Raw genomic sequence first — 15,811 nt, 5'->3', positions numbered from 1 at the left:
AAGCCCCTCTGCCCGTCCAGTTGGGGGCAGTTCTTTGGGGATCCTGCTGTTCCTACCAGCAGCTCTCCCAGCCCCAGAAAGTCAGTTTGTGCTCCCCCAAATTCCCTGGGGGGATTGCCCCAGCTCCTTCATTGCCACTAAACTCCCCCTGGAAAGTTGGAATTCTGCCCCGCTGCAGTGTCCTGGCAATAAAGGATTTCTGGGATTTTCCCCCACTTCCTGGGGGATCCCCCTGGGATGTCGCTGTTACCACGGGGAGGGTCCTGGCCCCAGATGGGGTGTGGGACCTCATGGGTTGGGGTCTGTGGGGTGCCTCAGCCCCGCTTTATCCTCTGCTTTATCCCTTTATCCTCTGCTTTAACATCAATTTTCTCCTCTTCACGCTTTATTTCCTGTTTTCACGGAGTCTCAGGGTGGTCTGGGTTTGGAGGGACATTAAGGACCGTGTTGTTCATCCCCTTCCACTATCCCAGGCTGCTGCCAGCCCTGTCCAGCCAGGCCTTGGACACTCCCAGGGATGGGGCAGCCACAGCTTCTCTGGGAAATCTGTTCCAGCTCCACAGGCAGGAATTCTTTCCCAAGATCCCATCCATCCCTGCCCTCTGGCAGTGGGAAGCCATTCTGCCTTGTGCTGTCACTCCAAGCCCTGTTCAAAGTCACCAGAAGAGGATCAGGTGGGGGAAAATGAGAAGGAAACTCCTGGGTTTAGCTAAATCTGGTTTAATAATTAACAGTTGTAGACCCCTCACCTCCACTGTAGGAGACCACTAATTTTACTCTCCCTACTGGAACTGGAATTTCAGGCTCTAAAGTGACATCTGAGAGTCAGAGACTTGGCAGTTCCTGTGGATTGTGGAGGATAACCATGGATGCCAGGGGTGGAGGAGCCTAGGGGGTCTTGCTGGACCTTGTAAAATGTCTTTGAAAGATAAAATATCTGCCAAGTGTTGCTACAGAGCGCGACATGGCACAAAGCACCAAGACTCCATCGGAAGGGTGCATAGGAGAGATTTATTATAGCAACATGTTGCTTTTATAGGTTTTCAAGATATTTACATTTACTTACCAGACACATTCACTGCCCATTGGTCATAAGAAGGAAAGAGAGTTCTCAGTAGGTGAACAAGGAGCCACGTCATTCTGTGAGCCAGCTAGAGTCCGTATCTTTTAACTTTCTCTCCTTCATCTCATCGCCATGGGGATAGCCTTGGTGTCTTCCTCGAGAGAAATACAGGGCTTTCCTTATCAGGAGGCCTTTGCTGGCTCACAAGAACAGCGCAAAATTTCTTTGCTACATAGCCACAATCGTCTGCTGGCTGGACGGGGCTGAACTGGGCCACACAGGGACACCTGATGAGGTTTCTATTACCTGATACACAAATGGGTCACCTGAGAACTGTTGTCTTTTTACCCTTTCCTCTTAAGCCTTGTATTGGGCGCCAAGAAGTGTCTTGGTTTAAGTGATAAATGCCCAGAAAGGCAGGAACCTTCCTGGAGTGGAAAGAGAAGACCCCTCTCTCCAAACCAGTGTAACTCCGAAAATTATGTGGCTTTCAGGCAAAAAGGTAGGAAAAGGAATAACTATTTTTTACTAGGAAATATAAAATCCAGAAGAGAACAAACAACACAAGAGCAGGTGTTTCCCACCTGCTCAGCACCCGTTTCTGTTCAGGTGTGGTTGGGATGGGACTATGGCCAGCAGGGGCTGCTGCAGTGATGGAGTCATGGCCAGCAGGGTGGCACTGTGGGGAGGGACTGTCCTGGTTTAGGGCAAATTTGGGAGAAAATCTTAAAAAGGAGGCGCCTCCAGAAAGCAAACCCACATGTCCCCTCTGCCCAACTGGTTCGGGAAGGATTCCTTGGAGAGAAGTGGAAAGAACCTGTTTATTTAACAGGCACAGCACCCCCCAGCACACAAAATGAACAATACCAGATGGCATCACTCGTTCATCACTCTGAAAATTATGACAAATTCAGAAAGTCTCTCCTGGGGTGGTTAAGACAGTTATCAGTCCCTCTGGCGCTGGGGCAGCTGCTGCAGCCACAGGGTGCAAACTCTCGGTGTTCCTGTCCAGAGCAGGTTCGAGTAGGTCCAAAAAAGGAAAGGAGAAACAGTCCAGCAAGAAATTAGGATTGTTTAGCTAAACTAACTAATGAGCAGAAGCAAGAGAAAGCAGAAGCAAAGCAGAAGCGAGAGCATAGCGAATAGCTATGCAAAAAGCAAAAGCAGCACCACGTACTGCCCTGTCTGTCTGTCCCGCCGGCCGTGGGGGAGCGGCTGATAGCAAAACCAAAACAAAACATTCCCTCTTCAGAGCCAGTCTGGAAGGCACAGAACAGAACATCCAGCACCAACAGAGCGATGGATGGGGATACAAACAGCAGAACGTCACCCATGGCCAGCAGGGGGCGCTGCAGTGATGGACTCACAGCCAGCAGGGGGCGCTGCAGTGATGGACTCACAGCCAGCAGGGGGCGCTGTGGTGGCTCTGCTGAGGGGACAGGTAGGGGGTGGTGATCCCAAAGGTGGGGGTGGTGATCCCCACAGTGGGTGTGGCAATCCCCATAATGGGCGTGGTGATCCCCATGGTGGGTGTGGCAATCCCCATAATGGGTGTGGCGATCCCCACAGTGGGTGTGGCGATCCCCACTGTCCGGCTCAGCTGTTGTCTGTCTCTGTCCAGACACGCGTAGGATGGTTCCTTCCGATCAGGCTTCAAAGGACGAGGCTGGACTCTCAGGTTTTTGGTCTTCAAGGTTGTTTATTATTTCTTATCTACAAAGTTTTCTCTCTGCCCAGTCGGGATCTCACCAGCAAGGCAGCCAAAGGCACTCTGACCACCCACAGGGCAGTCGTGTCTTTTTATAACAAAAACTACGTAAATCTTATTTACCTTTTGTCCCCAATACTTATCATTCTTATTAGCAAGTGTACCCTCACCAAGAACCTATCAAAAAATATCTGTGTCACACAGAAAATGGAAGACATGAGGAAGGAAGAAGAACCACGAGACAGGCCCAAATTCCTCCATTTTGTCTCCATAACCCCCCTGTACCAAAACTTTAAAACCTGTGTTTTACCCTGTAATTATACTATTTCTATACTATTTAAACCCCAGTGATTCTCATATCCTCACATGCAGGTGGCACATCCCTAGAGGGATCAAAGTCAAGCCACCAGGCACTTTTAGCAACATTCCAAGACCTCCGAGCCCCCCAAGGGTTCTCTCGGTAGCTCTGGACATCCGGAGCGATGTGCTGAGTTCCCACACCCACAATGGGTGTGGTGATCCCCAGGGCCAGTGCCAGGAAGGGAGGAAGGAAATTGCTCCTTTTGCAAAGCTTACAGGCAGCGTTGGATCTCAGCATGATGCCTTGGAGTGGCTGCCTAGAACAGAGGCTAGACAAGAGGGAGGAGGATAAAGTGGGTACTTATCAAAGGCCTTCAAGAGATACGCTCTGGGCTGCCAAAAGACCCGCAGAGGCTACACCCAAGATGGACAATGGTTAAGAGTTTTTCAGGCAGAGGTTTGGTCTGATTACATATTGGGGGTTAATTCTCCAATTACCACTTCAGATAAAGACATCATATTCCCCCAGTTTGCTCCCCCCTCCCCAATTAACTTCTGTTTATACTTTTCGGGGTCTGAGGTAGAGGATGTTATTGGTTCTCAGGCCTGGGAGGATTGCTTGGTCTGACCAAAACATGAAGTGAACTTACTCACACTCTGCATGGACTTCAGAGTTACACACGAATGCAGTACAGGATCTGAAAAATACAAAAGCTTAAAGCTTAAGGCATCCAGCACTGCCAAGCAGCGGGCAGTAGAAGCAGGAAAAGCAAGCAGATTCCATCAGAGTGCCAAATGGCAGCGTAGCAAAGGTCCCAGAGTGTGGTGGTGTTTGCAGGGGTCCCAGGACGAGGGAAGAGACGTGAATCTTGACTCCATGTTTCAGAAGGCTGATTTATTATTTTGTGCTATATATTATATTAAAACTATACTAAAAGAATAGAAGAAAGGATTTCATCAGAAGACTTGCAAGAAAAAGGAAAAAAAGAATGGAATGATGATAAAATCTTGTGACTGACCAGATAGTCCAAGACAGCTGGGCTGTGATTGGCCTTTAATTAAAAACAACCACATGAGACCAATCAAAGATGCACCTGTTGCATTCCACAGCAGCCGATAATTATTGTTTACATTTCGTTTCTGAGGCCTCTCAGCTTCTCAGGAGAAAAAGTCCTGGCAAAAGGATTTTTCATAAAATATCATGGCTACACCAGAGCAGTAATGCACAGCTTCTGCAGCGTGCAGTCGCTGTCCTTGGTCCCACAAATGGCCGGGAGGAAACCAGCCCCCACTGCCCAGCTAAATCTCTGGTTAGCTGCAACACCCTCCTGTCAATCCTATACCACAATTCCCAACGTATCCCCAGCAGGAGAGCTCACCTCCCAGGTGGGGACTCCCAAGAGCCAAAATGACTTCATGGGAATGCCAGAGCCAGTCAGCCACATTCCTTTTTGTCTTAATCGCTGTCTGTTCGACTACAAACCCACGCCCCAGCACTTTTCCAACAACAATGGGAATAAATTCCCTTGAGAAATGTAACCCCCAGCAGAGAAATTACCTGGGGGGAATCAAGGATGACCCTTGGGGTTCTGGAACCAAGGCTACAAGGGTCCGAAGCCAACTACATTCCCATAGAGGAGGAAATCTTGGCTGCCTATGAAGGAGTCCAGGCTGCCTCAGAGGTGACTGGGACGGAAACACAACTCCTCCTGGCACCCCGACTACCGGTACTGGGGTGGATGTTCAAAGGAAAGGTTCCTTCCACCCACCATGCCAGCAGTGCTACATGGAGCAAGTGGATTGCTCTTATCACTCAGAGCACCCATATAGGTAAACTGAATCGTCCTGGGATTTTAGAGATAATTACAGACTGGCTGGAAAGTGAAGACTTTGGTCTTGCTGATGAAGAGGTACAAGAGCAAGTGACACGTGCCAAAGAAGCTCCACCGTACAACCATCTACCAGCAGAGGAAACACGCTATGCTCTTTTCACTGATGGTTCCTGTCGCATCGTAGGGATGAACCGGAAGTGGAAAGCAGCCGTATGGAGCCCCACATGGCAAGTTGCTCAAGCTGCTGAAGGAGAAGGTAGATCGAGTCAACTTGCTGAACTCAAAGCTGTTCAGCTGGCCCTGGACATTGCGGAGAGAGAAAAGTGGCCAAGGCTCTACCTTTATACTGATTCCTGGATGGTAGCCAATGCTCTGTGGGGCTGGCTGGAAAGGTGGAAAAAGGCCAACTGGCAGCATAGGGAAAAACCAATCTGGGCTGCTGATGAGTGGAAAGACATTGCCACTCGGTTAGAAAAGCTACCCGTGAAGGTCCGACACGTAGATGCCCATGTCCCCAAGAGTAGGGCTAATGAGGAACACCGGAACAACCAACAGGTGGATCAGGCAGCAAAAATAGAGGTGTTAAAGATAGACTTAGATTGGCAACATAAGGGGGAATTGTTCCTAGCTCAATGGGCCCATGATGCCTCAAGTCATCAAGGCAGAGATGCCACCTATAAGTGGGCACGAGACCGAGGGGTGGATTTAACCAAAGACAGTATTTCTCAGGTTATCCATGACTGTGAGACCTGTGCTGCCATCAAACAGGCCAAACGAGTGAAGCCCCTGTGGTACGGTGGGCGGTGGTCCAAATACAGGTATGGGGAGGCCTGGCAGATCAACTCCATCCCACTGCCCCAGACACACCAAGGCAAGCGCTACGTGCTGACCATGGTGGAAGCCACCACGGGATGGTTGGAGACCTACCCTGTGCCTCACGCCACTGCCTGGAACACCATCCTGGGCCTTGAAAAGCAAGTCCTGTGGAGACTTGCTTTTCAACTTGGAACCCCTGAGAGAATTGAGTCGGACAATGGGACCCATTTCAAGAATGGCCTTATCAACACCTGGGCCAGGGAACATGGTATTGAATGGATATACCATATCCCATATCATGCACCAGCTGCCAGGAAAGTTGAACGGTGCAATGGCCTACTCAAGACTACCCTGAAGGCACTTGGTGGGGGAACTTTTAGAAACTGGGAAATGAACTTAGCAAAGGCCACCTGGATGGTCAACACCAGAGGGTCCATCAATCGAGCTGGTCCTGCTCAGTCTGAACCCCTGCACACTGTGGATGGAGATAAAGTCCCTGTTGTACACATGAAAGGTATTTTAGGAAAGACTGGATTAAGCCCACCTCAGGCAAAGGCAAATGCATCCATGGGACTGTTTTTGCTCAAGGACCTGGTTACACTTGGTGGGTAATGCAGAGAGATGGAGAAAGCCGTTGTGTACCACAAGGAAACCTAGTCTTAAGTGGGAACTGTGTGTAAGGTTTCATTGTGATGCAGATGGAAATAGAATAAGGGGTGGATAATGTCCTGGATTGCCAAGCAAATTGTATTCTATTTGCCATCTGTATGGCAGTTGTCTTAAGTGGGCAGTTTTTCTTATCTCTTCCACAATCACTCCTCCCTCCAGGGAGACATCTGCTGATAACAGGGTATTGAATATCACTGCATGGCTGATGAGAACTACAGCATCCCATTCGGAGATGTGAGCCCAGAGGGAGGAGCCAAGCATTCTTACCCGGGTATAATCTGGAAATTCTGGAACACCAGCACAGATTCTTCACTGGATTTCCCAGAGGAGCAGCAGCTGCCTCTGCCACTGGATCTTCAGAGGAAGACTGCACCCTTCTCCAGGATCCCTGCTCCAGCAGAACCACCCCTGGCACTGCAGGAGGGCTGCAGCCACAATTCCAACTGGATTTCTCCAGGATCCCTGCTCCAGCAGAGCCACCCCTGGCACTGCAGGAGGGCTGCAGCCACAATTCCAATGGCCCTGCTGCCAGCACCCTGACTCACAGGGTGTCAGGCTGTGTTCTGACTCTGTCAGTGTTGTTCTATGTACTGCTTGTATTGTTTATTTTATACTTTTATTTTCTTCTCTATTAAAGAACTGTTATTTCCCGCTCCCATATTTTTTGCCTGAGAGCCCCTTAATTTAAAATTTATAGCAATTTGGAGGATGGAGGGGGGAGATTTACAATTTCCATTTCAAGAGAGGCTCCTGCCTTCCTTAGCAGACACCTGTCTTTCCAAACCAAAGGAGTCACTTAGGAAGTTATTCTAGTCAAGCATTAATACTCAGGCCATTGTTCTATTTGTCCTTACATTTCTACTTCTTACATAATTTTTCTGCCACTTAGCTCTAATTGCAGTTTTGCTGTCTTTGAGGCCTGCCTCTTGCAGCTTTCCCCAAACCCTCTGATTTTAAGGATTCCCACACCCCACCACTGCCAAAACCAATAAATCAGTTTTAAATGCCTGATGTAAAGGTGACATCTCTGGAATCACAGCCAGCTGCAGTTCTGTAGGTTCCGTTGGCCCTTCAGCAGCACCCATTTGGTCTGTCACCCACGAAACACCCACCCCAGTTGTGCAGGACCAGTCCCTGTGAGGTTCCCAACACTGCCTGACAGACTGGGAGTTCTGTGCTGCTTTACAGGTGAACGGGGGAGAAATGGAACCCACGGAATAAAACTTGGCCCCCTTTTTGGCAGAGGATGGTTGTGCTCAGTGAGCAGCTGCGAGTGGGACTGGGGGGCACTGGGGGGGACATGGGACCGTGGGATTGGGGTTCTGGGGGGTGAGAAATAAGAGAGAGAATAGGAAGCTTCAGTTCCCCTGAATTTGCTGCATAGGGCTTAACAATGAACTAGCAAAAAACCACAGAAGGATGTAAAAGTGTGGACACAGCAGGGCAAACGTGGCTGGAACCCGTGGAGGAACAGAAAAAGGGAACTCCAGTGAGGGGTTTTTGGCAAGTTCATGACCACAGAAGGGGCAGTGTCTGCCCAAAATGAAAGTTTAAGGTGAGGTTATCTAGAATATTAGGGCACTCAGTGAAAGCAACACTGAGAAACATTTTTAGGACTCTCCAGGACCATTAAAGGATTTCAAGAAAGAGGTGGAGCCAAGCAACTTATTTCTAGGAAAAACGAAGTTTCTGCACTTGGTAAGGGACACATTTTAATGAATATTTATAGTTGTGGTGGATAAATACCCCATGACAAAGTCCCCCCTGACCTGCAGGACCAGGAGAGATCTGCTGTGACTCTGAGCTGATAAAGGATCCCGACTTTCTGATACCTCCACTTCTATCAGGGAGTTCACTCCGGCCAATTTCGGTATCGGGGCTGGGGGGAACCCTGGGGACTCTTGGGGGGATACGGGACTGAGGGATTGGGATTGTGGATGTGGGGGGGACACTGGGGGAGTCACAGGGCTGGGAATGGGATAATGGGGGGCTCTGGGGGAAAATGAGGGGGGACACAGAAGATGGTGGGAGTGGGGTCATGGGGCGACTGGGGGACACTGTGGGGGCAGGGGGCAATGCCTGGATTTGAGTTGAGGTCCTGGGGTGACACTGAAGAAATTGGGGAATGGGAGTGGGAATGGAGTCTGGAGACAGGCTGAGGAGGACACTGGGGGGCTCAGGGAATGAGCAAAGGATTTGGGTGGGAATTCTGTCAGGGCGGAGGGGACGTGTAGTCAAGGGAGTAAGACTGGGCTTCAGGGGGGCCAGGAGGACATGGTACTGTGGGATTGGGGTCCCTGGGGGGGCTGGGGGACATTGGGGAGGCATAAGTAACCCCAAGATTCAGGATCAGGGAGCCCAGACATGCCCAGGGGTCGGCTGGCCAGGAGTGCCTCCCTTCCCCCTGGGCTGACCCCATTCCCCTACCCAGGCCCTCACTGAGGAACCCTCCCTGTGTCTCCTCTGTGTCCCTTCTGTGTCCCCCAGAGTCCCACCCTGTTCCATGTGGCCTCTCCCTTCCATGGCCCTTCTGGCTCAGACCCTGGCACTGCTGACAATGGCCATGGCCACCGTGGCCATCAAGGTGGTGACCCTGGACATGGCCCCGGACTCCTTTGATGACCAGTACCGGGGCTGTGGCCCTGCCATGACTGAGGCGTTGCCAGCCCTCAACCGCTCCGACTTTGAGCACAACCCTCTCTTTGCCCAGGCCTGGCCCAAGGCCACAGCCGAGTGGCAGAGTCGGGGGTCCCGTGTGTCACCTCTGTCATCCCCAGCCGAGGCCATCGCCCTCATGGCCTACACGATGGATGATGTGTACAGAGAGTTCAATGCGGCTGTCCGTACGGCTGGGCAATCCAGCCAGGAATACTGGGACAACTTCCACTTCAAAACGCTGCATTTCCTGCTGACCCAGGCCCTGGTGACACTGAGGGACACTCAGGGACCACAGTGTCACAATGTGTACCGGGGGGTGCATGGGGTCAGGTTCAAGGCAGAGTACGGTGATATTGTCCGGTTCGGTCAATTCACGTCAGCATCACAGAGTGGAAAAACTGCCGAGGGCTTTGGGATAGACACATTGTTCCATGTGCACACATGCCATGGAGTGGAAATCCGGAAATTCTCCTACTATCCTGGCGAGAAGGAGGTGCTGATCCCACCCTTTGAGACCTTTGAGGTCATAGAAGTCAGCCAGGAAGGCGGAAGTGCATGGGTCCAGCTCCACTCCACCGGGACCTTCAGCAACTACAGCTGCGAGTGGCTGCAAGGTGACACCACAGGGGACAGCCTGGGGTGATGGGGACACCCACTGTGGCCCATCAGAAGGCACAGGGACAATGGCACTCACTGGGCATGGGGGACAGGGACATAGGCCCCCACTGTGTTTGTGGGGATAGGAGCACCCACGGCTGGGAACAAGGACAGGGATACCCTGTGCTGGGGACACTCCCTGGGGGTGGGGGGACAGCAACACCCAGTGCTGGGGAGACCAACAGTGGACAGGGGACACTCATGACAGGGCACAGGGAGTGGGGACACTCACTGAGAGTTTGGGGACAGGGACACGGCATGCTGGAGACACCAAATCTGGGGACACCCATTGTGGGCACGGGGACAGGAACGCCCATGATGGGCACAGGGATGGGGATCCCCACTTTTGGGAGGGGACAGGGTTCAGGGACACCCCAGCCAGGGGACAACTGTGAAAGGGACAGAGACAGGGACCTCCCCATTCTGATCCTGTCACTGCGCACCAAAGGCAGCGCTGTGGGGATGGGCCCTGTGTGCTGGAGGTGGGTGGGTTGGGACCCCTTGTGGCACTTCCTGAACCCCTGTCCCTCTGTGTCACCCACCATGGCACCCCCTGACTTCTGCAGCCCCTGTCACCTGTAAGCCCACCATGACCCCCCTGACCCCCCTGGTGCCTGTAGCCCCTCGTGCCCCCTCCAACACCCTGTGCCCTGACACCTCATGGCCCCCATGTCTCCTGTAACCCCTAACCCCCCATTATGGTCATCCCCAAACCTCTCATTCCCCCCGTGATCCCCCTGATGTCCTCCTCTTTGTCCCCCAGGTGGGAGTGTCCCCAGGGCCCCATTCCATGTTGGAGGACTCCTCCTGGCCACCACAGCCCTGGCAGTGGCCACAGGGATCCTCTGAGCCACGAGAGCACCATGGTGTCCAAGGTCACTGTGGTCACTCTGGCAACCATGGCCACCATGGCACCAAGGTCACTGTCATCACTGTGGCCAGCACAATCACCAATACCACCATGACCACTAGAGAAACAAGGCCACCAAGGCTACAAAGGTCACCACAGCCACTCTGGCCACCTTGTCAGCTATTGCCACCATGAGGTCACTGTGGCCACCACTGTCACTGTGGCACTGTGGCCACCACAGCCACTCTGGCCACCACGGTCACTGTAACCACCAAGGCCACTGTGGCCACCTTGATCACCAAGACTCCCTGAGCCACAAAGTTACAACAGCCATTGTGGCCACTGTGGCCACCAGTATCATTGTGGAAAGCATTTCTATTAAATAATTTCTCAAAACAATTCCATTAAATAATTCTGACAAAGCCAGCAAAAAGTGGCAGTTCTTATGCAGGGCTCAATGTCACTCCCCACACCAACACTCGTGGGAATGTCTCTTTCTCTCAGCCTTGAGGAGGATCCTTGGGGAGCATCACCTTCCCAAGGGAGGAAGCAGACACACATTTCATTTCAAGCAGGAACAGGGGAGAGGAATCTCTGTCTGAGAGGGGACTGGACATTCCCAGGGTCAGTTGATGGACGGCCAGGCCCAGCTCTGGTGCTTTACCCTCAGTTGTCAATTTGGAGTTGGTGATTTGGGCTGGTTTTAGCCCAATTCAGCACTAAAATCAGCACCAGGTTCCTCCCAGTGCAGGCTTGATGGCCACAAATGGGGCATTGTCCCTTGGGCATATTTCAGTCAGGGAATCCTATCAGATCCTGCACTTCAGGGAGACCTTAAAGGCTGGAAGTAGTGAGTTTTGAAAGGGAAGGGCAGGTCTTGTCCCTGGGGAGGGACAGTGCTCAGTCTCAGTCCAGGCTGGGTGGGATCTGCTGGAGCATCTGTGGAGAAGAACCTGGCGGTGTTGGTGGTTGACCAGTGGAGCTGGCTGTGTGGCTAAAGGCCAGGAGGGATGCAGAGGGGACATTGGGAAGGGTAGGCCCAGGAAGTTGGGCAGTGTTTGTGCCCCTCTGCCCTGCCCAGTGAGGCACATCAGGAGTGATGTGTATAGCTCTGTCCAGTGCTGTATCCAGTTCTGCCCAGTGCCTTGTCCTATTCTGGGCTGCTCTGGACCCAGTCCTGGTCTCAGGGATGATGCTGTCTGAGCTGGGAGGCCTGGCCTGATGCCTACTCTGGGTTCTTCCAGCCTGACCCATTCTGGGATTTGGGCATTCTGGCAGTTGTGCTTCAGGAATTGTCCACAGGAGGGCAGCAGCGAGTGAGAGAAATCAGCGCCACTGCGCATGCGCCGCCCCCAGCTGCAGTTCCGGGTGCCAACAGCAGGCGGCAGCACGAGCTGCTGACACTGCCAAGCGCCCGCCCCACCCCATACGGGCCCTCGGGGCTCTGCAATGGTTTGGGATGGAGCGACCTTAAAGCCCGTCTGGTGCCAGCCCTGCCGTGGGCAGGGACATCTTCCCCTGGGCCAGGCTGGTCCAGGACCTGCCCAGCCTGGCCATGAACCCTTCCAGGGATGGGGCAGTCACAGCTTTGGTATAGATGCGTAATGTGATGATTTGCTCTCACAATTAAGGATTGAATATTATGTGTATGTAAAGAAAAAGGTTGTTGATTTTTGGTTTTTTTTTGTGGTTTGGTTTTTCAGACACTCCCGGTTCTCCCCATATTCCCCTTTTCCCCCTCTGTATTGTTGCCTCCAGAGGGCCCTGGTTGTCAGGGCTGTGAGGGTCATCTGGAGGGAGGGCGTGTACCTGTGCCCCTTACCTGGGGCAGCTGGGAAAGGGTCAAGCCTGGGGAGCTGTGGAGGCGTGACATGACGACACCTCACCTCCAATCAGACTGCAGGGAGGACTCACCAATGGACAGCAAGGAATAGTCAGCTGGAAGACTTTGGGAGGGGCCACGGATATAGAAGGAAAATTTTTGTATATGTATGACTACATATGGATATGTGTTTGGTTGATGCAACTCCAGGGGTATAAAGAACTGGGCCACCATTTTGTGGATGAGGCTCTGGCTGCAGCCAAGCGCACCGCTTAGGGTTCAATGGAACATTTTCTCTGTCTACATTTTGATCCGAAAAATTCATCTTGCCAGAGGTTTACTTGCCCCAAGGAGACAGAAGTGCCCTATAATTTTATTAATGAACAAAGGAAGAGTCCATGGGCAATTTCCCCATGGGTTGTGTCAAGTTGCTGGATGATACAGCCTTCTTTTTATCCCAATTTCCCAGCCGTATCTTCCTCTCCCTTTCCCCATTTGCTGAGATACTTGGAAGGTGCAGAGTTCCTAATCCAGCCACTGTACACCCCCTTTGCTGCACACACTGCAGTTGTGTAACACAGACACGTGACCATTAAAATGAGCTTTCACTCAACCCTCCGTGGTAAAATCAATATTCATAAGCCTGTTAAGTCTTTGTTCTTCTTCTCGAAGTTCCAGAATTTGGCAGGACCTTGGCTGAGCAGCAGTCCATGTCAATGTGGAACATTATCTGAAACTGATTGTTTATCTGGTAACTTCCTTATCTACAAGTCCCTGGCCCTATCCACCACCAGATTCACACAATCTATTTGTAAAGATACTTTCCTCTTATTCCTTTCAGAGTTGAATTAATTGTGGCGCAGAAATAGATTTTGGTTGGGTTTAAATCCTGAATATGTGTAAAACCAGAGAATTTGGGCAAGAATGCAAATGAATGAATTTCTTAAGAAGGAAAAGGCAGTTGGGAGAGAGGGGGTGGGGAAGATTTTTTTTTTTTCCTCTTTTCTTCCTCTCCTCTTCTCCCTTTTTACCCTTTTCCTCCGGGGAAAATGGCAGTGGTGGCCTTGGTGACCACATTTTTCTGGGGATCATGGTGGCCATGGTGATCGTGAAGAGCATGGTGACTGTGAGAAACAACTGCTCACTTTAAAATTTTTAAAGGTTTATTAAACCCCAACAAACACAACAAAGGGACTGAATGAGGAAAATAGGCAGCACTGGCAGCTTGGCCAATTTCCAGCAGCACATCCACAAAATGGCAGCTTCGCCTTTTATACCCCCAGTGTTGCATCAGCCAACCCTGGCTCTCCCAAAGTCTGCCATTCAACCCTTCTTTGCTGTCTCTTGGTGGAGACCTTCCTGTAACTTGACTGGAGGTGAGGTTAGGGGAGGTGAGGTGAGGTGAGGCATGCCATGCCTCAGCAGCAACAGGTTTTCCCCATTCCCAACAGCCCCATGAAAGGGGCACAGGTACATGTCTGGCCTCCACATGTTCCTGACAACCTTGACAACCAGGGCCGTCTGGTGGGAACAATACAGAGGGGGGAAGGGGGACAGTGGGGAGAGCAAAAGGTGTCCCAAAACCAAACTACAATCACATAATCATAAATCAACAAAACTCCTATTAATATACACATAATATTCATCCCTTAATTGTGAGAGTGGATCATCACGTTACCCATCTATAACAAAGCTGTGGCTGCCCCATCCATGGTGGTTTCCAAGGCCAGTTCAGGCAGGGCCTGGAGCAGCCCAGCCCAGGGGAAGATGTCCCTGCCCATGGCAGGGCTGGCACCAGACGGGCTTTAAGGTCGCTCCATCCCAAACCATTGCAGAACCCCCAGGGCCGGGATGGGGCTTGGCAGGCAGCACCAGCAGCTCGTGCTGCCGCCTGCTGTTGGCGCCTGGAACTGCAGCTGGAGGCGGTGCATGTGCAGTGCTGCTGATTTCCCACACTCACTGCTGCCCTCCGGTGGACAATTCCTGAACCGCAACTCCAGAAGATGTGCGGGTATAGAGGGAAAAATCCCTGATTTGAAAGGCAAAAGAGTTTCCTGAGCGAAACATCAGGGTTTTTTATCATAAATAAATGGGTGGTTTTCCTGGTTTGAGAGGAAGTTGGGTGGTTGTCGTGGTTTGAGAGGAAGTGGGTTTTTTGGGATGCTGTGGTCAGACTAATAGGTGCTCAGATTTGAATATTGACACCTGCTGTGGCCGCTGAGGACATGGGTATGCCTCTGGGAACACAGGGGGGGTTAAAAACAGAGAACTCCCAGGCGGAAGCTCTCTTGGGTTTCATCAGTGAAAGAGGTCAGACCTCCCCCACCCAGCTGCAGGCTGGGTGGGTGAGGGTAGGCCATGTGGTGAGGTAGGCCAGGCCTTGGACAGCGAAGGGAGGTGAAGGCCCCTGCAGGAAGGAAGGGTGGAGGAACCCTGAGACACCTCGAGCAGTCCTCCCCCCGCCCACCCCGCACCAAGAGAGAGAGAAAGAGAGCTGGTGTCTGTGCCTGTGCCACCTTGAGATTTGATAGCACGGCCAGCCAAGAAAGAGAAGAGGGGTGTGCGGTGAGAAAGTGCCCAGCAGGACAGCCGTCGGAGTTCTAGACAGGCAGAACCTGAGATTTTTAACCCTTTTCTTGGATGATGGAAACATTACAAATGCTGATCCTCCTGGAGTTGAATGAGAAGAGAGATAGAAATGAGATAAGAGGAAATGGGCCACCAGAGAAGTTGAGAAAAATCTTAGGTGAGAGGAGGTGATGGATTGGCCTTTGGCTGGACTGGTCTTTTATAGCCATAGACAGAACCATTTCCCCTGTGACACAGAGACTGCATTTAGGGGGGAGGCAATGGCTTGGAGCCAAGAGAGTGCAGTGATGTCATTTGAAAGAGTGCATAGACAGAGACAACGGGTGAGGAGGGTGGTGGTGCCCTCCATCTTCAGGGAAGAAGAAGAAGATCTCTGTTCTCGAGACCCCTCAGTCCTAGGGGCTGAAGTCTGGGGGAGACAGGTGTCCCAAAAGTGAGAGACTGTGCTTTTTTTGGAACTAGGCAAAGCACCCTTTAAAAGGAAAACCCTAGAAGCAGCTTTGGTCCATGTACAGTAGTGAGAATGCTGGGCAAGGAAGGATGATGTCACGATGGCAAAATGACCTCCGGGCGGTGCCACGTCAGACATGAGGACGCAAGAAGTTTCAACTGTGTTTCCTGAGGAAGCCTATGGTACAAGAAGGACTCCTGTCTCCTTGATGAACTGAGAAAGGGTGGTGATAGACTGAGAGTTGATGATCTGAGGGGTGGATGTATTAGAAATTTGGTGGTGGGGAGGAGGAATAATTTTGGAAAATTTTCATTCCGAGTTCTGTGTGTTTGTCTTTATATATAGTTGTAGGTTAATAAAGCTTTTTTTGCCCTTTTATTCCTAAGCTGGAGCCTG

At 51.5% G+C, this 15,811-nt stretch overlaps 1 protein-coding gene across 1 annotated transcript; it reads left to right on the top strand.

Annotated features, from left to right (window-relative positions):
• Positions 1-8,137: 8,137 nt before the first annotated feature.
• On the top strand, positions 8,138-9,689 carry LOC311158797 (erythroblast NAD(P)(+)--arginine ADP-ribosyltransferase-like; the record flags this gene model as incomplete). The annotated part of the gene is made up of 2 exons (XM_084214414.1): positions 8,138-8,181; positions 8,876-9,689. The coding sequence occupies 2 exons, from the start codon at positions 8,138-8,140 to the stop codon at positions 9,687-9,689; spliced, it is 858 nt and encodes a 285-aa protein (XP_084070540.1).
• Positions 9,690-15,811: the final 6,122 nt, after the last annotated feature.

Source organism: Fringilla coelebs (genome assembly GCF_963513975.1).
Source record: "Fringilla coelebs genome assembly, chromosome: 1".
NCBI lineage: Eukaryota > Metazoa > Chordata > Aves > Passeriformes > Fringillidae > Fringilla > Fringilla coelebs.
Note: the sequence above shows the minus strand (reverse complement) of the source record. Positions and strands in the feature narration are given on the sequence as shown.